Below are 27,281 nucleotides of genomic sequence, written 5' to 3' on the forward strand. Positions count from 1 at the left end.
CCCTTATTAAAGCAGAGATTTTTAACCCATCCGTTAATATCCATTTACTCCTCTAAGTACCCCCATGTATTTCAAGCATGTCTTTCAATTTCTTTCTTGTTATAAATCAGGATGACTTCTCCTAGGCACACAGGAAACTGCCAAAGGCAGCACAGAGATCTAGAGATTGACCTCACATCTGCATTATGTTTTCTTAAAAGACAGTTTGGGTGTCTCCTCATAGGATGTGACCCACACCACAGAACCAACTCTACAATTTGAGGCAACCTAATGGGAATGAATGCTAAACTTGGCAAAGGTCAAAACTGCAGGTATAGGAGGTTTCTAACCAGGGTTTGACCAGGTTGTGACACCGCTTTGTAGCTTCTGTTGTAAGTCAAATTTCACAGGCACTAAGTTTACTACCGACAAAACTTTAAATACTTCAAAAGTGCAGAAGATTTTTCCAGACTTTTTCATTTGGGGAAATACATTAGCTACATCATGACCTACGTCTGTTTTTACAATATGTATTTTAAATTATTTTTTCAGTAGCTGTTTGGGTGATACAGAAAGCAGCTATGAAGGAGAAAGCTCTCATTCATGTATGCAATTCCTGTAACCAGCTGCAGTTAAGCCAGGCTTTCCTTTTAATCCAAAGCCCTCAGCCTAAAAAGCATAACACACATCTTCAGGTGTGGCACTTTATATCGTCAGTATTAGAATTTTATCTCGTTTGTTGTAGCCCACATTCTTAAACTTCACTCTTCAAATAATTTCTTTGTGTATGTTAATTTATTAACAGGAAATATAAACCAGTCCATGAAACCTGTACAACTGAATGGGACATTTAAGGAGACCAATATCCCTATATTTAAATTTTCTGAAAAAAATATTTCCATTTCATTCGATTCTATGAATTGGCTTTCTTTTTCTTTTTAAAAGCCTGCAATTTCATATAATTTGCATATGTTGCTTGAGTAAATTATGTTACCTCAAACTAGGGTGACTGACAAAAAATGAGTGTAATTCAGCCCTGTTTTAAGTACGTGTCTGTTTGGGAATTTGTAATAAAATCTAAGAAAGCTTCCTTTCCAAATAGCTTGGAATCCTTTAATACTTCACACGTGGTGAGTTATTTATACTGGAGTTTGAGTCTTGAGTTTGACTACAAGCAACTGCTGTTTAAAAAAAAAATCAAATCAAATCAAAATGTTAAAAAAAACTTTGTGAATTTTAAAATTAAAAAAAAAAAAACAACAAATCAGCAAAACACATGCATACACCACGACTGTTTTGTGGAGATTACAGTATGTTCATAAACATATTATGCTCATTCTGTAAGTGATCTTTTTGATTCCTAATTCTGTGCTCTACAAGTTTTTGCCCCAGATCTATCTGCTGCAGACTGTTTTTGTTTTGAACCTTAAATCTATCCCTGAGCCTACTCATATATGGGATTTACATAACAGCCAGCTGGTAATTAAAGTTTCAATTTAACAACAAAAAAAACACTTAAAAAGCTGCCCATGACTGATAGCATGTGTTGGCAGCTAAGTATTATTTTACTAAATTCTGCATTTACTGCTCAATGCACTGTTAGCTATCCAATTGCCAAAAACAAATAAAAAATTAATCAGAATTCTTCCTGTGGAATTAAATCCTCCAATGAGTAATTGCTCAATTTTACTACTCAATAGTATGAAGCATGTATTGGGCAAAAGCGATCCCCTAAAGGGCCACTTTAAAAAAATAAATAGATGCAACTTGCATATCCATGTGCAACAAAGAATGGACGTAACTTGAGGTGATGTTTCAATTAAATGTTAGTTAGATAAAATGCAGATGGCACTTAGCACATCCATGAGTATTTTCTAAGCCAAGCCTGGCATTTCTAATTTCAGACAAAATTACCTTACAAGTCTTGAAGCGTTTTCTAGTATGAGTTTCACACTGAAAACTGAAGATGCCTATTGCAGACTACAAGTTGAGGTCTCTTGGAAAGTCCAAATCTTAAATCTTAGGCTTGAGATCCTGCAATTCTGCCTCTACTTTGTAATCTTCACAGGAAAAACAAACTAATTAATGTGTAAAATGCCACATTTCCACTGGGATGTCACTTGTGGATGTGCAATCATTTACATATCAAACTAGATTTTAGTAATTAATGTGGCACTAATAAACTTCTACAGGTATAACTGCCATTTCATCACCTCTAAGAAGTTCCAGCTGAATGTCAGCAATTACCTATAGATTTAATGAAATAACTGCAATTTAAAAAACTGAACAATACCCAGGTTTGCAACATTCTCATTTGTGTTTTTTGCATCAAATTAAATCTGGGGTTATTAGAAGGATGAAGAGCTGCTCTTGCAAAGAAGTTCCTTCCCTTCCCTTCTGTAAACAGGGAGCCAAGAAAAAGATTTTCCCATTAAAGACTTATGAATGATGTGATATCAAAACCAAGCTTCCTTCTCTGCATTTAGCAAAGGATTTTCTGATCTGGCAGATAATGACTTTGCAAACCAGACAGACATGCTGGAAAGGTGTTCCAGAACATCACAAGGGGTTTGAAAGATCATGACTGATTGATCTCAGCAGCAATTCTTGAAATGCCTTCTCTAACCCTCAGAACATGATCTGTTTGATTTGGAGTGTTCCCTCAGAGAAGACAAACAGGTTTTAATTTTCTTTTAATTTCTCTTTTCATTATGTGTTACACCAAAAGGTTAACACCTGGTCCCTCATGTGCAGGGCTAACTGACAAGGACCCAGTGCAGGGATGGATGTGTCACACCAGTGATTTTCTTAGGGGGCTGCACTCCAAGTGAATGAGAAAGCCAGAAAGTCCACTCACTGGGAAGCTCTACAGCAGACACTGGCTTTGCCCACCAAAGCTTAAAGCAGTCCTGGAGTTCATGTTCCTTCCCAATAGCAAAGCCCCACCGATTTGCTGGGTCAGTCTTGCTGGAACACAACACCAGGTCTTTATTACCGGTTTCCTACGGTAACTAAAATGAGCTCAAAATCAGCTCCAGAAGTCTGATGTTACTTGCTTTCTTGAAACAGTAATGCAGACTATAAATTTTGGGTTCTAATTTAGTTATCAAAATGTTTTTGAAAAAACATACTCCTAAAGGAGTAAAATAAAAAAAAAAACCGCAGTGCTACCAAACCAGCCATTTAGCTGTAGCTGTAACATTAAATGTGGAAAATCAGAAGTCTTGAAAAAAACATTACTCTCATGCATGTTAAACTTGGCAAACAAACTGGAGGATAAATGGAGAACAACCTCAGTATGAAATAAAAATGAGTCAGAGGAGTTACATTCCACAATGGACAATGACTTGTCTTTTATGGCTTACCACACAATGATCTGATTATTGAATGATAGCAGAAAGATGCAGTTTTACTTAAGAAAGTTTTGCATCACAAATTAAAGGCAGGTTTCAGGACAAAAGACCAAATTAATTTAATGACTTGTCTCTTTAAATGGATCCTCTTTAAGCAGATATGTATTTGTATTAAACCAACCTACATCCCAAATCACATTAACAGGGAAAAAAAGAATTGTTGATCTCTAGCTTTTAATAAAATCATAGATCATTATTACACAGCATCAACTTCTGTAAATCACAAAGCAGAACATAGCATAAAACCATTATTATGAACAAATGTCTAAAATAGGTTTTGATAAAAACCTGTAAATCATTTACATCAGCAATGAAGTGGGCTGACTGTTGGAAAAAATACATTTTATGCTTAGAATAATCTCTTTGGCAGATGCTTATCTGTAGCAAGAATGAGACACATTACAAGCACACAGGCTTTCCTTCTAATTAATAATTTAATTATGAAGTCACATGAAGACTTATTTATGTACTTTTAAAAATGTTCTAGAAGTTGTTTCAGAGAATTTCTTTGAAATTAGAAAAACTTGTATTATACATCTCCTTGATTGCTGACTGGGGAAATATGCATTGTACCTAGATGTTTTGTGGAAAATGGGGCAGTAGGAGGGGGTGGTTGAAGGGGCTATTCCCAAGCAGAGCAGTAAAATAAGTATTAATTTATAAAAATGCAGGATCATACCTTCTGGCCAAGAAACAGGCTTTTGGTGGACAGGACTGTGAAACCATCTGCAGGAGTTCCCTCCGTTGTACTGTCAGCACTGGCTGATTTGCTCACTTCTCCCTGCTTCTTCTTCCAGAAATACAGTTAATTAGTTAACTCAAGGCTCTGAGAAAAACAGTTTAATGACACTAGATATATGACATGCACTAAATGCTTAGCAGGCAATAAAATGCCTGTACAAATAGTGGTGTTGGATTTTATCCTGTAGTCCAAGCAAAGTGCCTGATAACAGCTGAAGGGATCAATAGGAAAAATGACCTCAACGTCTGCAGACCTACAGGTGCCTCCTCTTGCTCACAACAGCACACAGTTGAGATGACAGTTATCTTAAATGTTACAGGAAAACATATAAACAGCCCCAAACTTTTAGCAGCTTTCTAATGGCTTGTGTGGACAAAGATTACAGATCTCTGTGTGTGGGCAGACATTCATTCTAAGCTAGAAACTGACTTGTCAGAGAATAAATGTTATCTGCGGAGGGAGGTGCTCCCAGATTTCACAGACTTATTTTTAGAAATTCTCCTTTGTAATGTGGCTGTCCTTAAAAACAGTGTCAAAAGAACATGTCTACTTTCTATCTGCCTGCTTGTAGGAAATGGGCTGAACAATTTTCTGCCTTATTTAACATCATCACCTATTTTCATCTCCAGTGAAACTGCTGGAGGAGAGAGGAGTTCCCCTCAACCACCACTTCTTTTTTCAACTTTATTACTGCAGTGAAATAACAGGTTTCAGGAATTAACTGATTTACAAAAAGGAGAATTAGGAATATTTTGAAAAGGAAGTCAATTCATGAAGGCTGTGGTTATAAACTCAAGTGGTGCCAAAAATAATTTCACATTTTCAATAAAATTATTACTTACAATTTCATACAAATATTTGGTGCCTCAGCAATATTTGTGTTGAAGCAAAGAAAGGAGGCCTGGAATACTGAGCAAGCCACTGTTCCCCTATTGTCCCTTTCCAAAGTATATAAACTAAGTCTGAGGCTGAACAACTAAAATGACTTTGATGCAAGGGTACATTATACTCTTAGAAGCTGTAACCATGCTTTACTTTACACAAGTGTTTTGAAAATTAGATTTTCATGGGTCTTATTTCAATTCCCCAGGAATTTACTATTAGCCAAATAGCAATATAGTAAGCACACAGTACAGTTTATTGTGTGGAAGAAAAACAGAACCCCACAACAGACTTCCTGCTTTTGTAATCAAGCAGGGTAAAAAAATTCCAGATTTAGGGGAATTATTAGTCATGGTTATTGGAAGCACTGCATTTGAAATGTCAACTAATAGGTGTTCTGAAGGGGAAAAATAAATTCAAAGGTCAAAAAAACCAAGAGAGTGAAACAATCAGAAGAGTGACAATGTAAACAGTAACAGGATAAAGAATCTTTCTTGACCCAGAGGCAACTTTCACATTCCATATCCATTTCATGTGAAATTCCTGCACTTTTCTTCCTACTTGCCTAACTTATTGCTTAACTGTAGTTTCTTTGCAAAAGCAAAAACATCCTTAGCACATTACATCATGTACACATTAGAAAGATTTCCTATTCCTACAAACTGATACCTGTAAGGCATGACCAGCACAGCCTCCAGAGGCTTTCCTCTTCTGTCTCCTGGTACACCCTCTGCCCACCTCAGAATGTTTCTTACAAGGAACAGAGCTGTGCTGCAGACCTTGGTGGCTCAGGAGTGAGTTCAGGCTTCAGCTGCACCAGGGTGAGGACAGAGCTCCTCCTCCCCTGCTCACACTGTGCTGAAATCACTATTGGTAACAACACACGCAATGGAGAGCTGACCAAGTGTGAAGCTCCCTGCAGCTACTGCTGGCAAACTTGTTTGGGTTTAAAATAAACACATTACCTTGGATTTCCTCGCTCCTTTCTTGCCGCCTGTTTTCTTTGATACAGTTTTTTTCTGTGTTGGAGACTTTGCCTTCTTTGCTGGGGGTGGAGTGATGATGGCTTCCAGTTTTCCTTTTGATCCCCGCTTCTTTGCCAACAGCTCAGGGTGAATATTGGGTAACACTCCACCACTGGCTATGGTGACCCCTTTCAATAGCTAATAAAAAAAAAATAAAAAGTTGTACATGATGAATTACAATATTTACTCACCAAGAAATAGAAAATAGGATTTACTGCAAATTTTGTATACTGCCTTGAGTTTCTCCACAATTATCCTTGAAGAAGAGACGAGAAATGCATGAAATGGAGCTGACCACATACTAGATTATACCTATAAAGGGAGCCTGTGTTCCTCTTGCACACATGCTTGTCACTGTCAGCATCCCTAGGGTTCACCTGAGATCCATTCCTCTGAATCCATGCCATTAAGGCTGTTACCCAATGAGGAAAAACAAGACAGCCCCAGGGACACACCTGAGGGCTCAGATGGGCAGCCATCTGAGACTACAACAGGTGCCAGTGCTGAATTTTCCTGCAATTGTGTTATTAAAAAGATTTCTTTTTTCTTAGAAAAAGAAACTTCAAAATGGAGGGCATAATTTATACAAATCTCTATACCTTGTCTTTCTTAAAAAAAATACACAGTTGAAAATCAATATTCAAAAGTGTGCAGTTCATTCAAGCCTTTAAAAGCTGAGGTGAAATTTATCATGTTCTGTATTTAAAACCACTTTAACTCATTTTTACACATCTAACTGAGACTAATTCACTATTCAGGAGGATACAGACAGTAGTATCAAAGTCCCCCCAGGTACTCCCACCTTCTGATTTGTGTTTACTGCTCCCCAATCTCAACTCGGTGAGACTCCAAGCTTACAAAGAGAAAATGAATGGAAAGTATTACCAAATTTCAGCCAAAGCCAAAGAAGGAGGGTGGTTGAAGGAATTTTTTTTTTCCTCTTCCATCATGGTACACAGATTTGGAAAAAGCATCTTTTCAGATGGGTTTTTACAGCACCTCACACAAAGATATATTAATCTCAGCTACTGCCTCTGGCTGACACCACAGCACTGTAATAATGCCTTTTTTTATTTTTTTGTGGCCAGGTTAAAGGCATCTTTAAGTCTGAAATGACACAGACATGCAAGAGTTTAGAGCTCTTCTGTGGTCACAATAACAGACTTCAATGAGAACAGAATAGGTCCCACTGGGTCCTCAGCTGTCTAAGGGGGGAACTAAAAAGAAACAAAAAAACCCAGCATCTGATGAATTTTCTCTGTGTTCTTGAAGAATTTATGACAATACCCCAGTCCAACAGAAGTGCTTGTACAAGTGTTAGTAAACATCATTTACATCTCCATTGTATTTTTACACATTTTAGAAGTGCTGAAATACATAATTAAGCTGAGTACTGCAGTTAGTTACACAGCCAGCATGCTAGTGAGTGTTTCGTGGAGTGCTACTCAATAAGCACAGGTCATAAGTTACAAGTCAGCTATGTAGAAAGACAATTTAAGAAGCCCTAAAGGAAATCCTGGTCTTCACATGGCAGAGGTTTTTCTTACCTGATTCAATTCTTCATCGTTTGCTACAGCCAACAGGATGTGTCTAGGAGTGACTCGACCCTTCTTGTTGTCCCTTGCTGCATTTCCAGCCAATTCCAGAATTTCCGCTGGGGAAAAAGTAAGCCCCTTTTAATTACAATGTGATCATTAAGAAAAGTCAATATTTAGAGTCCATGCAAAAAGGTATGGGAATTACACCATGTTAATCCTAACTGCTGTAGATACGCTCATAGACATCTAACTCTAAAATTATAATTTTGTTTTTATATGTCTAATCACAGAAGAACAAATGCACACTTAAGTCCTGTGCTTTAAACTAGAATTTTTTATTCTTTGAAGCAGTTTTCCTAGGTTCCTCACTTTTCAGTGTTCTTTTCACAACTACTGTGTGCTCATCTCTTAGGATCCCTCTCCTACCAGAGGAGAGAGTACAGTAGATAACACAAACTCTATAGGTCTTTTTCTCAGACCTGTCAAATGTGAGTTCTGGCTTCCATCACTTCTACTTTTTTATTACTGGAAAAGACACTGTTCTCAATGACTCATTTTTAGCATTAGGGAACCATGTAAGCACACATCCAAGTTAGGACACTAAAAATACAAATTCTGCTGCTACGCTCATTTAAAGATTTTTTCCTCTATCTGAGAAGAAGTTTTTAACCAGAAAAAGTAATTGATGAATCATGTTTGTTTGTTCCTCATAAATTATTTCCTTAGAAGATATTTCCAGTGCTGACAAAATAATGTTTAACAGCTATGCACATAATGACTTATACTGAATTAGGAAAAATGAAACTTGCTCCTCCTGCAAGGATCTTTGAAGAGAAAGGCTGGAGCATTACCTGCTAACTGATCTATCTGCTGCTCAACAAGTCTTGGGGAAGGATGCAATTAATTACAAGAAAGTCTGGGGAACAATTAAAAAAGAATGACATAACATGTTTATCAGACTTTGCAATTATGTGCTACTGCTGTCTCCATTACACCTAACCTTTCATCGCCCTCTCTACAATCTGTGTTCACTATTGCATTTGGTAATTTCCTTTTGCATATCTGGTAACTTTTTGAGAAAAAGTGAGGGAAAAAAAAGGAAATGTCTTTTTTATACATCTATTACACAGTAATATTAAAATGTAACATTGCAATAATATATGAGCTTGATTTCACATTTAAGAACTCACTACACCATGAGAGCTTTTCCATAAGCTTGCTTTAGAGGCAAAAAGAACTGAATGAAGGCATTAACCTGGAAACAAAAAAGACTAAAATCAAAGTTTTTGTGACCACATGCCTTTACCATAGGACACAGTAAATCTTCAGTAATACTATACAGCACAGACCACGGCTTCTCATTAGACTGAATCTAACATAATTCACCAATTATTTTTCATCCTAAGTCCCATAACAAGTAAGCTATGATGCTTACTGGAAAACTTTCAGATGCTTCAGGATATTCTACAGTTAAACTTGATTGAGGATTTTGGTGCGTTTTCACCATTTTTGTGTTCTTCAAAGCATACAATTAACTTCATTATAGCATATATAGAATATCAAGTCTAAACCCCCGAAGTAACTCAACATTTCATGCTGATAACAATTGCTTTAGTTTATTTTTAACCTGCTTTCCACACCTCCAAAGAACTGAATTAAGTTGGCATAATCCATTTCACATACTCCTCGCAAGGCTCAGCTCAGACACGTGAGGTTGAGCTGCTGGCAGGCTGTGGTGGCAAAGCTCTGCATCACCTCCCCGCCAACACGGTGAAATCCTGGCTACACCCAGGCATCCCCACCGACCTCAGCCAGGCTCTGCCACTGAGTAATGCCACCACCTCCACCTCTTCGCACCAGGAATGCAGCTGTTTATGTCTCAGACTTAATCCCAGCTGAAAAGCAAGGGAAGGCTTTGCTGCTCTTTGGTTTGCCTCTGCTCCCCCACCTCCGCTGCTTTCCGACACCAGGCCCTGCTGAACAGTCAGGCCGTGTTACTCTCTGTGACTGATCAGCACAGCTATGCAGACAGGTCATTCTGGAACTAAAGACTCTAAGAAAGTGTTATGCCTGTAAAGCACAGAGGAATGTTTTATTTGTTCCTCATAAAACTAAAATGTCTGCCTCGTACAGTGGAGAACTGTTCTTGTAAGTGCTAAGCCCTCTTCCTTGGACAGGAAACTCATTTTGAAATTACAGTTTTCTAATGGTCCTTTAGGGAAGTTGAGGTACCCCACTTCCTCTTCAGGAAGAGACGCTTTGCACTGGTGTTGAGGACCACAAAAGAGGAGCTTGGGGAGAGAGGAGGAGGCCATGGAGGGTGGAATTTCTCTTCTGGACTTCTCAGCGCTCCAACAATAATCAAGTATTGCTTGTATATGCAGAGAGACCCACAGCACCAAGAACTGCCAAACTCAGCTATGTACACAAGTCTGGTCAGAGGGGGACTCTCCTCTTTAGAAGCAGAGGATTAGGAGGTATTTAAGCTGAAGCCAACATAGGCAACAGTTTTTTGATTTAGAACTGACAAGAGACAAACCTAATCCAAATCCAAAAGATCAGAGCACTTAGAAATGCTGGAAATCAAGACTTTCTGGATGCAGACAAGATTCAGACTACTTGCCTGGATTTTTCTTGCAGATAGCACTATTTTCACATTTGTTTTATGCTGCTTTAATTCTGAAGATTTAAATGGTGTTTTGCCCATTTTTAAAACCTATTTTAAATTAGAGGAAGATCTAGATCTCTCTGTGAGGGAGCTGACTCAAATTTTCAGAAGAGTAACTGTGGATTTACCTGGAAAAAGGAATAGGTGGGAAAAATTGAGACTGGACTTGAACTCTTCTGTCAACCTGTCTTTAGTAGTGTCATTCTATCAGGTTCAAACATTTGAGTCATTGAGGAGTTCTGTTTCATTAAAAGTAATCCTCCCACAGCAGGAAAAAACAGACATTTAAAAATCAACTCCAGCAACTGAGCAGGGTCAAGAGAGAAAGTTTTGCTTAGAATTGTTGAGGCAAAAGAAAGCATTAAGAGCTTCCATGACATCGGGTTTCACTCAGCTTGTATTTATCCAGCCAGAAGACCAAAACAAAAATCTTTTATAAAAATGAGGCTTCACAAAAAGGGTGGAAGTTGCATAATGTCTATTCCATTCGTTTCATATATTCACTCAAGGCATTTCCCCCCCAGAGAATAATTACATCACCACCACTCAGGCAGCAGGCAACTACAAGACTTACTTTACAGAACCACAGAACATGAAGAGCTCTTTTTTTCATAAAATGAAGAAAAATCCTGAGTTTTTCAATATTATATGGTTTGAAAGGTATCCTTCAATTACTACATACTGAAATCAGCTTAATATGAAGAGAAATTCCATCTGCACAAATGACTTTTTCTGTGTTTTTGAATAATTCCAAACGAAAATGCAAACCAACATGTATTGCTTTAAGTACAGATATAAAACAAACTAGAAAAAGGTGTGAGAGCTCTGTAATTAGGAAAAAAAAATCCTTAGGAATGCAATGTCAGCATGTGATACATTCACGTATGCACAGCTGTTTAATAACAAAAAAGTCCTGGATGCCTCAGAAATCTGACTATACCATGAGCATATCAATTTGATTTAAAATACATAGTTATGATTAATATTTTACTTCTTTACAGTTATTATTAAAGTAGAAGCATTGAGTGGGAAACCCTAAAAGTTAAGAAATTTCCTTAAAATTTCTCTCCAAAGCAGTTTTCATTTAGATCACTTGAAAAACTTCTTTGTTATAGTTAGAGCTGGGATATGGGTAGTGAAAACTGGTCTAAGCCTGTTCTCAGCACTTGGACCAAGACTGCTTTTCTCCAGCTGAGGTTTTTAGAAGTTCATTTAAGTATTTTTAAAGGAGAAGAGCAAACCGGTTGTGTATCTTCATATTTAAGCTTGAGATAAGACCAGAGGAAAAGCTGTTCGCAAAACACTTCCTCCTCAAACAAAACCAAGAAGTGTCAGAAGTCTCCACAGAAACCTCATCCTGAATGGAGTTTTCAAGGTTCAGGATTCAGATTACAGTTTTCCTCACCCTTTACTTTCAGAGACTTTGGTCATCTCTTAGACATGATACTAAATTTCCAATTTCACTAGTTGCATTCCCCTGTTTCACAGGGGGCTGCTCTCTGCCCTGAGTATTGTTACATTGGTATTTCACAACACTTGCAAATTCTGCAACAGAACACAACACATGGTTGAAATGAAACCAATTACAGTAATTTCACGACTATAAGGCGCACCGGACTAGAAGGTGCACTTTTTTTTTTGCAGCAAGGATCCGCCCTCAGCTCCCCCTGTGCGGTTGCTGGCCAAGGCCCCGCCTCCACCTGAGAGCTGCAGCCCTTCCGGCTCGTCCCGCGACTTGTGGCTCACACTTCTGGGTTGGCAAATTCCCGAACTTTGTCCATATATAAGGCGCACCGGACTATAAATCGCACTTCTGGGTTCGGGCCAAAATTTTAGTCAAAAAGGTGCGCCTTAGAGTCGTGAAATTACTGTACTATTAGGCCAGAGCAAAGCAGGCACAGTTGAAACTGTGGACCTGGATGCTACAAAAGCCAATGCATTCTCCTCCCACTCCTGGAGTGCTCTAGTTCATTTATCACTAGCTTTCAAACAAAATTTACTGGTCATTACCGACTAAAACTCCTCTGAAGCCTAAATGACAAAGCCTTTAGCTTATCATACATTCCAGGCTCTAATATCTTCTCAAGGTAAATAGTCAATTCAATTGGTCTGACTTCATCAGTGCTGTTGCATCAAATCTCCTTGTCCACCTTGTCTTCGGGGAGATGAAATCATATCTTTGAAAATTAAACTCTTAACAACTAACAGGTGATGTGCTGACACAAGGCCAATTTCTGAACACACAAATTCCAATAGGAACAAGTCAGGGGTTTCTAAAAAAAATGTGAAGCCACTCCTCAAAAGAAAATTGAAAACAATATCCAGAAATCAAAGAAAAATGAATGTTGATACAATTCCACTGAGAAAAATATGTATTTGCTGCAAAGTCAACTACATGACAAGGAGTCTGCTTATTGTACTTAATCATCTTCCCCATCAGCATTTTATTGACTTGAGATTCATTTTACATGATTCCGGAAGGTTTTAACCCAATCAACCAAGGCTTTTAAGAGTTTCCTGCATTCTTCTCTCCATGTATTCCACCCAATCCCCCAGGAATCTGCAGTTGCAAGAGTGAAGGTAGAATAATTTAACAACACTTTCCCTCTTTCACATTCCAATAAAACAGTTCTCAGCCTTGGTCCACAATCATGGAAATCTGATGCAGTGAAAATCAGTTCAAGAAACTTTACTGCTTTGAACAAGCCTTGATGAAACCTTAACTCTCAGCAGGGCAATCGTTCTCAATCATTCTCTTAGGATGTGATAAAAATCCCAATCCTTTCAGTCTTGAGTGTCTGAGTTGTATCAAAACTAGGCTCCTTAAAGGAAAAATTGTTAACTTTGCCAAGTTATTGTAAGTCTTGCATTTCTGTCAGGCAGATGACAGACTGCTGTTTACATAAAACACAAATTCAAGCCACAAAAGCCACTGCCACTTAGAGCCTTCTGATCTGACTTACATGTCTCTTCAGCTTTTTTCTATACTTTAATACAATCCATTATTTTTTTGGTAAGAGAACCAAAGTTATTTAACTTCCCTTTTTAATTTTTTTTTTATTTTAGATTTTAATTTCTTGTTTACTATTGATTACTGATTGATATGAGATCAATTTTCAGGAAAACCTGCATTTCAACTCAGATGCTATTATAATGGACACACCATTAATGAGAATTAATTTGAAGAGGTACCTATCTCTTCTGCACTAGAATCTCAAATCAGCCTTTATTCTTTTTCAGTGGATTTTCCTCCACCTGGCAGTATACACTTTGCTGTTCCTCATAACAGCTTACATATGTTTTAGAAATGCACTCAAACATGATTAAACTGCTGCCAGACATTACCTGATCAAGTGCAGCATGTGGCACTTGGGGACATGGTTTAGTGCTGGACTTGGCAGTGCCAGGCTAACAGTTGGACTTGATGATGTTGGAGGGCTTTTCCAATCTAAATGATTCCATGTATGCTTTGGTCTGGCTGTTAAAGAATACAGGAGATCACTCATATCCTGAGACCCAGTCCTGGCTTAGTCTTTAATGTTGCATTTCTAAACATTGAAGAAATCAAGAGGACTTGCTGTAAGTTCCTTGGAGCAAAGCTCACACTCAGCCTGACCTCAGGTCCTCAGCCAGTGCCCAAGGGCAGGTGGGCTGGAGCATCAAAAGAACAAGCAAACCTAAAATGCTATTTTTCCAGAACAATCCCTCTGACTTCAGCCATGTGCAGCTGCATGGTTCCCAAAGTTAGAAATGCTGTCTTTTTGTTCAGTTTCCAAACAGATTTTACTTCTATGGATGTGTCTAATTATTTTCTGAACCCATTCAGAAAGGTTTAGCACCATTTTCAGTGTCCATAACATCTTACACTAACCATACCACAGACATTTTTGCCATTTGGGAGAAAAAAATGCCTCCTGTTTGGTTAAGAAATATTGTATTTCACTATATATTGCCTAAATTTATTTTTCCCCAGTGAAGTTTACATTGAGGATGGAGCATTTAATCTGATGGTACCGAAGAATCTGCATGGAACTTCATTTCTAAAGTTAATTCAGGGAAAAAATATACTTTGGAAAAATACTGAAGACAGAACATTATCTGAACTCAGGCATTCTAAATAATCTTCATGGAAAAAAGATGAAAAAAAAAAATCATGCCTACAATACTTGATGCAAGAACTTCTAAAATTTGAGAATATTTGAGGAAATAAACTGCTTGGTAAATACACTGTGGAGTCAGGATGTCTTCCTGCTTCTACCCAGTTGAGCTACAACTGCCATTCCAAGAATAACAGGCCAAAGAAGAGAAGACTTAAGCTTTATAGATTTTTTAATTCTTCTCAACAAGGAATTCCATTTAAGACAAAGATACGGGTGGGAAAAAATTGTGTAGCAAAATCAGCCACATTTTTGTTTTATGCTTCTCTTACACTCCATTCTTCCAAACACAGGCTGATACCAGCATTAAATTGAGTAGCAATATATAGACAAAGTCATTACTCTGTTACAACTTAACCAAATAAACAGATAAAATTACTTACTAAATAAGAAGTATTTCATATTAGATGGGAGGATATTAAAATATAACTGAAATATAACAAAAAATTAACATTTTTAAGGGAGGATATATTCACTGACATGCCATAAAAACAAAATTAGCCCCACTGAGCATTTTGTACATTATTGCAACATGACACATCACAATGTTGCATATTTATGTCTCTTAACTGCTATGCTGACGTAGCAGTATGTACTGTTAGAGCTTTTAGTACAAGAAAACACTCTTCTTGGCTCTTATAGTTTTTCATCAAACCTGACCTGTGCAGCTTGGTGAATACATTAGGACTGTAATCAGGTCAGTAATTTTGTACTGAGGGACCCTTTTTGACTCAGACATCCACAGAAGTTTATGGGACTACACAATGAGACAGATATGTTTGTAAGTGTTCACAGGGCTGGAGCCAAGGTAGGGCTTATCAGTGAAAGAAAACCCTTCATTTATATACATTTGAAATACACTGATTAGTGTATTTATAATTCAGAAAGTTGGTCATTCAGTTAATAGCAGTGCAAAGTTTTATATCTAAAGACACACTTCTTACAAGCAGAGCAATTTTAACTTGTGACGACACCTCACTTCAGAGCATGACACAAGTCTTATGTAAAAGAATGCTACAAAGGAGCTTTTCTATGCTGATATAATCAAAAGGTCTCTGCTTGTGAGGTTATTGCCATAAACAACCCTGCTGTATTGCAGGTGCAGCATTAATCCATATTAAAATCACACTACATACAAAGAGGTATTTTCATGCTTGCTCAGGGAATGCACAGGTCCTACAAACCCCTAATTTACTTCAGGCATCTTTGGGACAGAGTTTGTGGAGCCACCATACAATGAAGTAGCATTTCTAAAGTTGCCTGTTTAAATAGAAGAAATGTATCTTTGTAGTGAACGGACATTTCAATGGTATCAAAAAGATACTGTCAATTAATTATCTTCTTAAATTTCATTACTCTCCAAGGATGGTTATTTATGAGAGCCTCAGACTGCCTGGAACTTGAATCTGCTTTTAACCTAATGCTGTTTTTACTATGGACCCCTGAGCTCCCCTCTGCTTCCAAGCAGGAGTTCAGTGAAACATCTGCTTTGACAGAGAAGGCAAATCATTGTTTTCCTCTATGACCCTGTGAAGATTTTGGTCAGTGAGCAGAACACAAGAGGTGAACAGCAGTTCAATTTGCTCAATTTGCACATTTCAAAGTGAGCCTCTGAAGTGAGCAGTTAAACCTACTGCTCTCAGGAAGGAGTTTCCTTTGCAGCCAATCAGCAGCTGAATTTTAACACATTGAAAATTCACCAAGGTAAAAATGCAATGAACGAAGCTCAAGCACATGAACCCCTATTAGTTGATTGTGGTGACATCAGAATGCCTGAAAACAAAAACTTGGGTGAACACAGGAATGCCTCAGATGCAATTCTAACCATGGAGTACAAGAAGTGCTTATTTTACATTTCAAGAAAATATATGATCAACAGGACCCCTGTGCAAAAAACCCCAAAAACACATGGAGAAAACTGGTATAACAGGTATATTTCTCTAATGGAGAAAACAGGTATTTAACATTTTCTCCTACCTTCATATGTAGGTACATAACAAATATAAATCAGTCTCATCTCTTCTGTATTCCTGTGCTTCTGCTGTTTTATAAACTTCTCCCTCTCCTCATTTGCTGTGACATTTTAGCAACTGAAAATTATTGACAGTGTAGAACAGATGATGGGGGGAGCAGAAATCACTTGCAAGCCTGGCTCTCTCTGCCTTTAAATATGCTCAAGAGATTTCTGGTTTTCCAGGGCAAAGGAATATCTTTTTCCTTTACTAAGAAAGTTTGGACTACATATTGTAACTTGTGCAAGCTCTACATCTGAAAAGACCATACCTGATATGATGTATGGCAGGACCATTTCTGACAGATACAAACCACCAAAATTCATGTGAGTGGCTGCAATGCCCCAGATAAAGTCTGGGGCCATTCTCTTGACTGACCTAAAGCTCTTTTTTGACATAAACTGATACTTATGCTATACTTTGCAGAGAAATTAAGGAGAGGATTGCAATTTCTGAAGTCCACGTTAGGGAAGACAAATAGGCGATGAACCATTGGAAAATAAGTGCAGTAAGGAAAGAAGACTAAAAGAATTACCAACACTGAACGTGCCAACTGAAAACTGTTGATAATGCTTAAAATTAATTTCTACTTATGCTGCAGAACTGATCCACTATTCTGTTCCCTGCAAGGCAGGAAGTACTGCATGAACTTCTGCTGCAAAGAAGGAAAAGAAACAAGAACTGTGCATTTATGATTCTTTGGCATACACACTATCCCTCCAGAGTAAAGAAAGGAAGTATAAACACCTGCTTCAATATTGGTAACACTCAAAGGTACCTTCTGCACATTACCCACAAAAGACACACTATTTACAGTGGATACAACACACTATTTCCATAGATAAACAACAGGAAACAATAAGCAACTTGGCTTACTGGATACACTGCTTGTGTATCATCATTGTGCTGATGAGAGAATTATTTTCTAATGTTTCTTCTAAGTAGCAAGAACCTTTAGTGAATAAGTAAGAAAAGGAGAACACTCACTGTGCAATGTGTTTAAATGTGAAGTATATTGAAATCAAAGGACATGAGAAATCATAGAATGTGTACTCTTACTTTCTGAATGAGGAGTATGTCCATGATAAAAATAAGCTACTTTCAAAGTACAAAGTGACTAAGTCCTAACTCCAGATGAATCCAGAACAGAACTTCTGGAAGCATTTCAGAAGTTCAGATCTCAAATTGAACAAAAAAATCCCAGATCTGAGCAGATTATGGGCTAATTTCAGATTTACATTGAAGTTAACCCTCAGCAAAGACCAGCAAAATTTAGCACCTCACCTTCTAAAGGAATAAAGTTGGTTCCATATTCTGCACGCTGGTTCCTTTCTATTAGGTCATGTCTCTGTCATTTCCCTGCCTGTTTTTGTTTCTGAAGTTTCTCTTTCCTATGACTGCTTTTGATATTTTATACTTCTTCCTGGATGCACAGGATTGCTTTTTGATTTAGCCAATTTATTAGCATGCCAGTTCAAATGGTCTCCTTCCTATTATGTCACGTTCCTGGTTTTACTTTGAAATTGTTGAAGTGCTTTGATTTGGTCTCAGACCATGTGCTAACATGAGGATCTTTAAAAACTCTCCTGGAGAGAAGTCATGATTTCTCTGGTTTTGTGAAGTAATAACTGCCAAGAGGTAAAATAACACAAACCAAAAATCCCCAAGCATTCAATTTCAAGGGGCTGTTTCTGAATTACACTGAAAAAGATGAATGACCTCAAGTTCAGAAAACATACTGAGCACTAAAGACTAAAAAAATTATACTATACAGAGTGTGAAAAACTTAGAGAAAGGAAAAAAAACCAGAACAAAACCACCAGATTGGAACAGTAAGGGGTCTACAAGAAAGCTGGAGAAGGAAGGACTTGCAATGATGGGACTGCAAGGGGGAATCACTTCAAACTGAAACAGGATAGATGTAGATTAGATATTAGGAAGAAATTCTTCCCTATTAGTATGCTGGGGCACTGGCACAGTTGCCCAGAGAAGCTGTGGCTGCCCCATCTCTGGAAATGGCCAAGATGGTTCAAGGCCACCACACTGGATGTGGTTTGGAGTAACCTGGTCGAGTGGGAAGTATCCCTGTCCATGGAAGGGGAATTAGAACAACATGGACTTCGAGGTCCCTTCCAACTCAAATCAGTCTATGATAAAAGCAGTACTAACTCCAGAAAGAAAGGAGTATCTGTGCTTTTGAGATGCAGCTACATACAGGAATGAAAGACAACCCTGAGATACAGTTTACTAGGATTACCCACCTAGCCTTCTGAGAAGACAGAAAAACTACAGCAAAACTGCCTAAAGATAGTTAAAGGGAGAAAGAAGTAGTACTTTCTCCTTTAGTTATCCTTTCCTTCTGCTTTTTATTTTTCCTACATTTTGCAACATTTCCTTGTTTTTTTCTTTGGTTTTTTTTTGTTGTCAGCAATGTCCTCAGACAGGTCCCCAAGATGCACAGCAGCAGTTAAAGAAACATTTCCCTATTCTCAACTGCCTAAACTATCACTGCCTCAGTCAACACTTTAAAGCAGTTAACCAGTAACATGTGCTGCTCATTAGCAGAGCCTTAAGCTCACCTTTATTGCTCTGTTTCTTTAAAAGGACAGCATTCAAAGCACCCTTCACCCTAAGAAGCCTTTTATTTGAGTTGTTATTGCTGTAAGCAGGAACCTAGCTAAAGGAAATGTTAATTTTTTAAGGTCATCTATGAAGTTTAAAAGTGTTCTTTTAAAAAAAAGGCCCAAATAAAGAAAATATCAGCAAATGAAGGGGAAAAATTGATGGTATGAACACCCTACAGAAAACAAGCACTCTATTAATTATTTAGTAATATTACCAATCTTTGTCTTTAGGGGAAGAAAAAACCTGATAGGAAGAAATCTTCTGTCCTTCAATGTCAAGAGCCATTATAAGACATATCTAAAACTGTGGTAAGGTCAGGTTGCTCTGGTTTTAAATACTCTCAGTAAAGTCAATGCTTTATAACTCTGTGCTTGAGTAAAGGAAAAACCTCCACCTTTTAGAGGCTTGGCACACCAATACAGCTTAAAGTCTCCTGTCCACTGAAACACTTGAATCTATGGCAAGAACACTTCCATAAGCAGATGCACTGGAAAAAGAAACACTGCTTTGAGAAGGAAGATCCAGTTCAAGCTTTTTCTTTGTCATGCTAATAGAATCTGGCTCTAAACACTCATCTATCTGGCACTTGGGCTTTTTTTGCTAGATCTCTACACCACAGGTATATACTAAAGATATCAACCACATAAAAGTGACTGAACCTTCCTATCCTTTTTTTTTTTTTTAATTTTAAGCAAACCATTATTGCAAAAAGCTGATACACTGATTCTATTAGAGTTGGGGTTTTCTGTCAAAACATTGCATTTGTAATGTTGTTTGGGGAGGTAAACTTGCAATATCTTAAGTTTTGTTTGAGAACAAAACAGCTATGTAAAGATCTTAACTTGTATGTCTGGTTGTTTATGGCAGAAGCTTCTTTCTAAATGGAGGAAAAATAATACTTTTGTCCAGGGAGAAGGTGAGGATGAGATAGTTATTGAAGGTATTCTCATTCTGACGTGATGAAGGGAACAGAGCAAGAACTACAATTGTAAGCAAATAAGCCACACAGATTCAGGGCAGATGAAGAGTGTGCATTGTATACACAGACTCAATCAAATTGCAAACAGCATGTACAGCCTGAAAAGAAATCTGTAAACTGAACAAAAATATTTAAACAAGGCTGTAAGCAGTCTCAACCCTGTGTAAACAGAGAAAAGCTCTTTATTTAAAATTAATGTATATACTTAACAGACAATTATAACCCATAAAATGTCATCAAGCACAAAATCAAAGCAAGAACTGCAACAATGTAGTCCACACACACTGATGGCAGTGGGAACCCTGACTGTCTATGTGGAAGGAGTATTTACAAGTGGTGAAAGCAAATTCTATCCTGGAATGAACAAAAGTCATCAAGGCTCCGAGGCAGGAGTGATTTTTGGCTTAGATGTGTGATCAGTATAGCACACACTTCAGCTCTAACTTCTTTAGTTTGTTTGGGTTTTTTTCTGTGCAAATTCTATTTGTGTTTAATTTTTACTGCTGCTATTTGCCATAATTCAGCAAAACCTACCAGTTAGATATTCCAGTACAGCAGCCATGTACACAGGAGCACCAACACCAATTCTGTACTTCGGGTGGCCTTTCTTAATGTACCGGAGCATTCTTCCAACAGGGAATATGACCCCAGCCTTTGCAGAGCGGGAAGTCTTGGTAGACTTCTTCTTTCCACCCCTGCTGGACATCTTGTCTGTATCAGGTCTGAAACACACTCTGTATTCAGGCAGAAAGGAAAAAAAAAAGAACAAAAGATAAAAGGTTATTAATAAGGATTCATACTATAAGTTCACAGACTGAATTCCAAGGCAAATCAGCATTTTGGGGTAAACAATGCATTAAGTGTCCAAAATATACAGACCAATTGCCTTTTTAGCATATGCACTAGAACCTAAACTAATTTCCCACAGAATACTTACTTCCCACTGTAATTTGGCCTAATATTATAAGGAAAATAAATAAAACAAGTTATTTCCTAAAAATCTCCTTTCCTGAAATTCCCAACAGTTAAACTCAGTACCACTAATGGAACAAAGAGTGGTAAGTACCAGATTTAAAACAGAACTTCAGCATTGAAGCAGAGGATGCTTTGTGAGAGGAGACTGACACAACACCCTGATGTCCACTAAAAAACTTTTGATGGAGCATTTGAACAGCTGTGGTAGGGCAGTTACGTCCACACATAATTACATTCCAAACTAGGAGAAACTGTATCCACTAAAGCTTTCTTAAAGTGTATTCATCTCCTTTAAAAAACTCCGTTTTCCAGATCTGTGAGAATTGACAGAACAAAGGTCTATGAATGGCAAAATATATTTCCTGTACAGTAAATGTTCTATTTTTTGAAAGATCTGAAATGACCCCCTTGAGATTTGAATCTACCAAAACTCAGCCATCTCCACACTTCAACATTCTCTCCAGGAATCTGGCCATCTTCTATCTGCCACCTTTCCCTAACAGCACAGTGATCTGAACACCCAGCACGTATCTGACAACTGTATCTCAGTTTATTTCGCTAAGGGAACCTACTGCTGATACAGCTGTCAAACATATTCCGTCCTCTCTTTGATTTCTGCTCAGGCTGTAAATAGCAACTGACAAATCCAAAGAGGTGGAGGGTTCACAGGCTCTCAAGGCATCTTTGAAGGTTTAGGCAACTCACGGGGTTTTGAAATCACCTCAGAGGAAAGGAGACAGTGCTCATCTCCCCATCTCTCCCCTCCCTCACGTCTGAACTCCAGGGAAACCAGCAGAATGCATCAGTGATACACACATACATACACACCTCTGTGCACCCCACTTCTTCCCCTGCTGCACAAATCTTACCTAACACACATGCAAATTCACTGATGTGTTTATACACTCCACAATGAACCCCCCTTGAATCCTGCTTCCCCATCACACCATTTCTCTACTTCCCCTAATTTTCACTTGTTTACTCTGAATTCTCTCCTTGCCCTTATGAACCTAACTGTATTTCCCACGTGCCTGAATCCACAATGGAGCAATGGCAGAATTAGGCAAAACAAGTTCATCAGCCCCATTTCTAGGTTTTGCAATTTCTGTTCTGTGCTGACACATCCCACACTCCTTCAATTCTCAATGAGTCAATAAGATTCAGGCTACATTCATAATACATATATAATATGTATGTATTCATAATTCATAATACATACATACATAAGATTCAGGCCAAACAAAGACCAGTCAGGACAGATAAAGGAATATGAGTATGAGAGATTTCCTTTCCACTTCCACATTCTATTCATAAGAATCTACACCTGCACAGCACATTAAGTAAATTAAATGCAATGGGTTTACTGTTTTTTAAAGCTAAACAAAATATTCCCATCTTCATAGATAAGATGAAAGTCACACTACATTTAGGACATTCATGTCCAGAAACAGATAGGAATCCTTGGGAAGGGGAAGCCATCAAAAGGGCTCCTTCTCCTTTCATCTGCTGTGGACTCAGCTCTGTAACAACCATTATTCTGTGAAGAAGAGGACAAAAGCCAATTTTCTTGCCTTGAGAAATGTCCCAAATGCAGCTCACCCATGATTTTCAAAACACCCATTTAATTGCATTTTCTCATCTCATTAGCTCTTTGTTAGCAGGAAGGCTGGGTGGGGCTTTGACTCCTCTACAGACCTTCTGCCAGGAATTATTTTCATATTTCATAAGCGATTTTCATCAATAGTACTAGAGATGTTTAACCTCAAATAATAAGATGTTCATTGAATCAAACACCATGGAAAGGGGCATAAGAAATATCTGTGCTGTCCTGCAATATACCTGGTTTGTAACTGAGAGGTCAATGATGAAAAACAGTCTTTCTAGAGAAAGCCTGCAAGCCTTAAGCAGTAAACGTCTACTAATCATGTAGTGAGTTTATGGGATACCAAAACAGCTGGAAGAGAATATGGAAATCCTTACTTCCTAATGTTTTCTTTCTTTGGGAGAGCATCATCTTAACTATCAGTTGCTGTAACATTTGTACCAAAGCAGTAATAAAGTAGGTAGTAATACAGAATAACATCAATCCACAGATTAAATGGTGTCCTTTTTTTTCTTCCATAGGCTTATTTTATCACCTCTGCAAATTCTACAGGTAATTTCTCTCTTTATTTTATGCATTTGGTTCCATTACTCAAATTAATATTTAGGATACCCTGGACAATTCATGTGATCCCCTTATACTTTCTAGCTGTAAGTTTATTTCTGAGGAAAAACTTTGTCTGAATTTGAAAGATGCTGGTACACAGGGCTGCATAATGAAAAAATCAAGAACTTCTGAAATTTTTAGCATTAAAGGTGAAACGTGAAACAGATAAGTTTCAGACCTTCCTATCTCAAGGGTCCCATTCCTCCATGAAGTGAATCACTGGATGTTCAGGTTGTTTAGGTGTTGGGGGTGGAGGGAGGAAAACTTTAATTAGGTTTCAAGTACCACTTTTACTGTTACCAGCGTAATTTGGAAGGTGAAAGTGAGAGCCTGGCACAGAAATCTTTTTCAGAGCTTAATTGTGTATTCAGGATCATCACTTTGCAGAACCTGTTTGTCCTGCCTTTGAGCTGCAGCATGGCCCAACCAACTGTCAAATGTCTCTTCCCTATTTTTAGTTCTCCATCGAAAAAGAGAAGGGAAAGAGACTTCACTTGCAAAAGCCACCAGAAAATGTATTGAGGTGAAATGTAAAGAGCATGGCAACAGATCAAAAACCAAAGAAGGCTGTATGCCTTACATGTTCTGAAATGGTTTATCTTTGTAACACCAGAAACTCTGGAATGCTGCCAACACTAATGAATTAGAGCTGTTTGCTGAGTCACCGGGAGCCCGCAGATCAGAGGCAACCGAAGGCAACCTTATCACACAAATCATAGTTCAGACAAGATCTGAGCAGTATAATGAAAGTAAATACATTTTAAAATAAATCACAGTAAACGGACCAGTATTTTCCTTCCTTTCTTCTGCCCTGCCTTTGCAATGGAATTTTTGAGAACTCTACCATATACATTGCAAAGTCTCCAAAGATTTGACAATAAAAGTATTTTTTAAATGTGAGAGTTATTAAAATTATCACTATGATAATCAGGGGATATCACTGAGGAATCAAGTATCAAAGTTCACCTTTGACTTCAAATCAAATTTAACACTATATTCTTCAGTAAATCTGCTGTGCTTGGACACAGATTGCCCTAGATACAGAATTTTGATTCACAGCCTTTTGAAACCCCATAAAGACTGTGGCAAGATCTGCACTGCTTTCTAAGATCTCCAAATGCATAAACAAGATTTGATGGTGTAATAATTGGGTCATAGCAAAGATTCAAGCTACAAGGCTCCTCTGCTGTCACATCTTCATGAGCCAGAAATACATTTCCTAAGAAACAATCTTAAGGTTGATGCGATGAAATCAGCATAATTAACATTTTTCTCATTGAAATTGGCTGGAGTAACTCTGGTTGGCCAGAGTTTTTATGTATCTGTGTGAAGACAGATACTCTGCTGAACCACACTTTCAAATACCATCTTCCTCAAATGCACATAGGAATATATTTTTCTGTAAGGTTTAACATCACATAATAATTCTTAAAGTACAGCCTGAACATGCTGGTAAAACAATAGCCAAATTCCAAATACCAGAACTTCATTAGTTCAGTTGATTTGACACTTTGATCAAACAGCAGTAATAAACCCAGTCTGTTATTAGCAGTTTTCAGGTACTGGTTCTTAATGACTACACAAATTACTATGAATCTTTTAAGCTGTTAGACAGAGACTGTTCTGATCGTGGGCTTACACTGGTGTATTAACTGCACTCAGCAAAGAGATGATTCAATTTAGATCTACATCATCATATCAGTAAGTAGTGGAATCCAAGAGATCATTACTACAATAGGAAAAATACTAAGATGCAATTTATTTTTTTTCAGTACAAGCTGGAAAGTTCATTTTTGTATCATGAGAGATGAACTGCAATATTATTTTCTTTCCACTGTTTCAAAAGATTAACAATGTAAGTGCTGCAATTCTCTCTTAAATCCATTTATGTCCCATAATAATAGCCACTTGCTGAACCTTTGCTGAAAAGGTGCATTTGACTTTGCCGCGACAATGAACTTGCTCTGTTCTTAGCTAATCAGAAGCTGCACTGGCACATTTATAAAATGGTATAGAATGGTCTCTACAATAATACTTGCATGGCACAACAGAGTCTCTACCTGGGGCTGTGGTTTCTAGGTACAACAGTACTAAAAAGAGCCAATCACTCAGTCATTTGATCTGATGTGATCTCAAACTTCAGCTCAAGTTCTTTATCAAAGCAGTAACACTTTGAGGTCTGAAACAGACAGAAGAGTGAAACCAGTTGTAAAACAGTTGTTCCAAAACTCCATTGACTTCTCATCTGAGAAGATAGCACCATACATTTGTTTTCATTTGGAAAACCAAGAGGACACTCCCCATCTAGGAATGCACAATTGGTGTACTTTCTGTTGAAGATTAAGACAAAATTCCTACAGCAGTAACATAAAGGATGGGAAAAAGAGGAATAATGTTTTCACAAAACATGTGTGCTAAACAAAATACTGTTGCACAATTGTACAGAACTGGCAGAAGTCCCTCCCTCCCACAGTGGGTCTGAAACACCAAAACAAACACCCCTTAATGTGCAAACCCTCACTAAGAACAGTGCTGGGAGTGTGACAAGAGTTTCTGCTGGGCATCCTGCCACCAATAGCCAGGAAAACGTAAACATAATTGTCTTCCCTGACCACTACTGAGAGAACTGCCCTGAAATAACCATTTATATATTATAGGCTTTTGTATACTAAATAGTATAAAAATTTAGAGAGGGCCTTAAGTCACTGGACCATTTGTGAATTCAATGCAGAAAAACTGATTTAAATAACATTCTGAAAACAACTTTGTCCCTTAACATTTTTGTAAGAAAATAATAACATAATAAAGCATTAACGTGGATGCTTCCAAGGCAAAATTCAGATGCAAAACAAAATTTAAAACAGATATTATACTGCTGAGAGAAGGGATTGCAAAAACTTGACCCATCAAGGAGGTCATGAATGTGTGATTCTTGCATCACTCCTGGAACAAGGACCATGAGCTGAATCCTGACCATCCTGTCTTTGGAATAGGTTTGGGTAAGCAACTACAGCTTCTTTATGTGCTCACAGCATCTTTCCCTACCAAGCAAGCAAGCCAGCCCTGCAGTCTTTGCACAAGTACTGCATTTTTCTTTTCCAATTTTACCTCTTGAGATGACAAAACCAAATGCTCAGCACTACCCACAGGGTCAACATTTCCTCTCCCAGTGGAGGAACTATCCAGAGGCTCTTTTCTTCTCTTGTGGCATCAGTTCCAAATCCCTGCTCCTTTATCCCTACTTTATAATCTTGCTGGGGTAGGACCACCTTTTCTGTGGAACAGACAGCAGGCCTTGATCCTAGCTGACAGAGTTGCACAAAAATATTTCTGCACTTCTCTGAGAGCAAAGGTTCATGACTATTCTTCCAGAGTGTATCACCTCCCTTATCAAGAGAATATATTTTTTATCAAAGTTCATTGCTACGTATTTGCAGAACTTGGCAACTCCTAAGCACAAATTTAAACACACTGGTTTCTTTTAAGACTAAGTTTGCAGTGTTGGACTTCTCTTTTTGCTCATGCTGGTCTACAAAATAAGCAATGCTTAAGTACTTTACCAACTTTACTGTCATTAAGCCAAATTCTAGTCTTGCCACTAGTTTTTAGATCAGTTATGACTTAATCTACACTGTCAACATCTGACTTTACTGGCAATCAGAAGGGTATACAGCACACACCGCCAAGCAAAGCTACTCTTTAGAAACCCAGGAGACCTAGATTATAGTGTGAAAGGTTACAAAACATAATGCAGCAAAATAACCTGCAACCATTACTAAGTAAACAATGTAATTCCTTTCTTTCACAACACGTAAAAAAAAAAAAAAGCCCCAAACTTTCAAACTCACTGGGGAGTTTTCTAGGGACTCCTTGATGCAAAATATTTCATACCCAACTGCATTAAAACACAATTTTCAAAGCAACTGTAATTGTCTTGTTCTAATATAAGTCTTTAAACTCTGTGCTGTCCCTGAGAACCCAGACATTGTTTTTATTAATTGCACTCTTGATCCTTCGCTCATTTATTTCTTTTACTCTTCAGAATGAGGGAGAAAGTGGATCTGCCAAGTTGTCTAT

At 37.9% G+C, this 27,281-nt stretch overlaps 1 protein-coding gene across 4 annotated transcripts in view; it reads right to left on the reverse strand.

Moving 5' to 3' along the window:
• Positions 1-27,281, reverse strand: part of LOC117003196 (core histone macro-H2A.1) — a 42,896-nt gene that overhangs the window by 14,440 nt on the left and 1,175 nt on the right. For 2 of the 4 annotated variants that reach the window (XM_033072916.1, XM_033072918.1), the window contains exons 2-5: positions 20,555-20,754; positions 7,589-7,695; positions 5,982-6,179; positions 4,072-4,179 (exon numbers count right to left, since the gene is read on the reverse strand). In XM_033072916.1, coding sequence (XP_032928807.1) covers positions 4,072-4,179; positions 5,982-6,179; positions 7,589-7,695; positions 20,555-20,726 — 585 coding nt within the window. In that variant the 5' untranslated portion in view covers positions 20,727-20,754. Of the gene's footprint in view, positions 1-4,071; positions 4,183-5,981; positions 6,180-7,588; positions 7,696-20,554; positions 20,755-27,281 lie in introns of all 4 variants that reach the window. The other 2 variants (XM_033072915.1, XM_033072917.1) reach the window with 1 other exon arrangement.

This window comes from Catharus ustulatus, chromosome 15 (genome assembly GCF_009819885.2).
Source record: "Catharus ustulatus isolate bCatUst1 chromosome 15, bCatUst1.pri.v2, whole genome shotgun sequence".
Classification (NCBI taxonomy): Eukaryota; Metazoa; Chordata; class Aves; order Passeriformes; family Turdidae; genus Catharus; species Catharus ustulatus.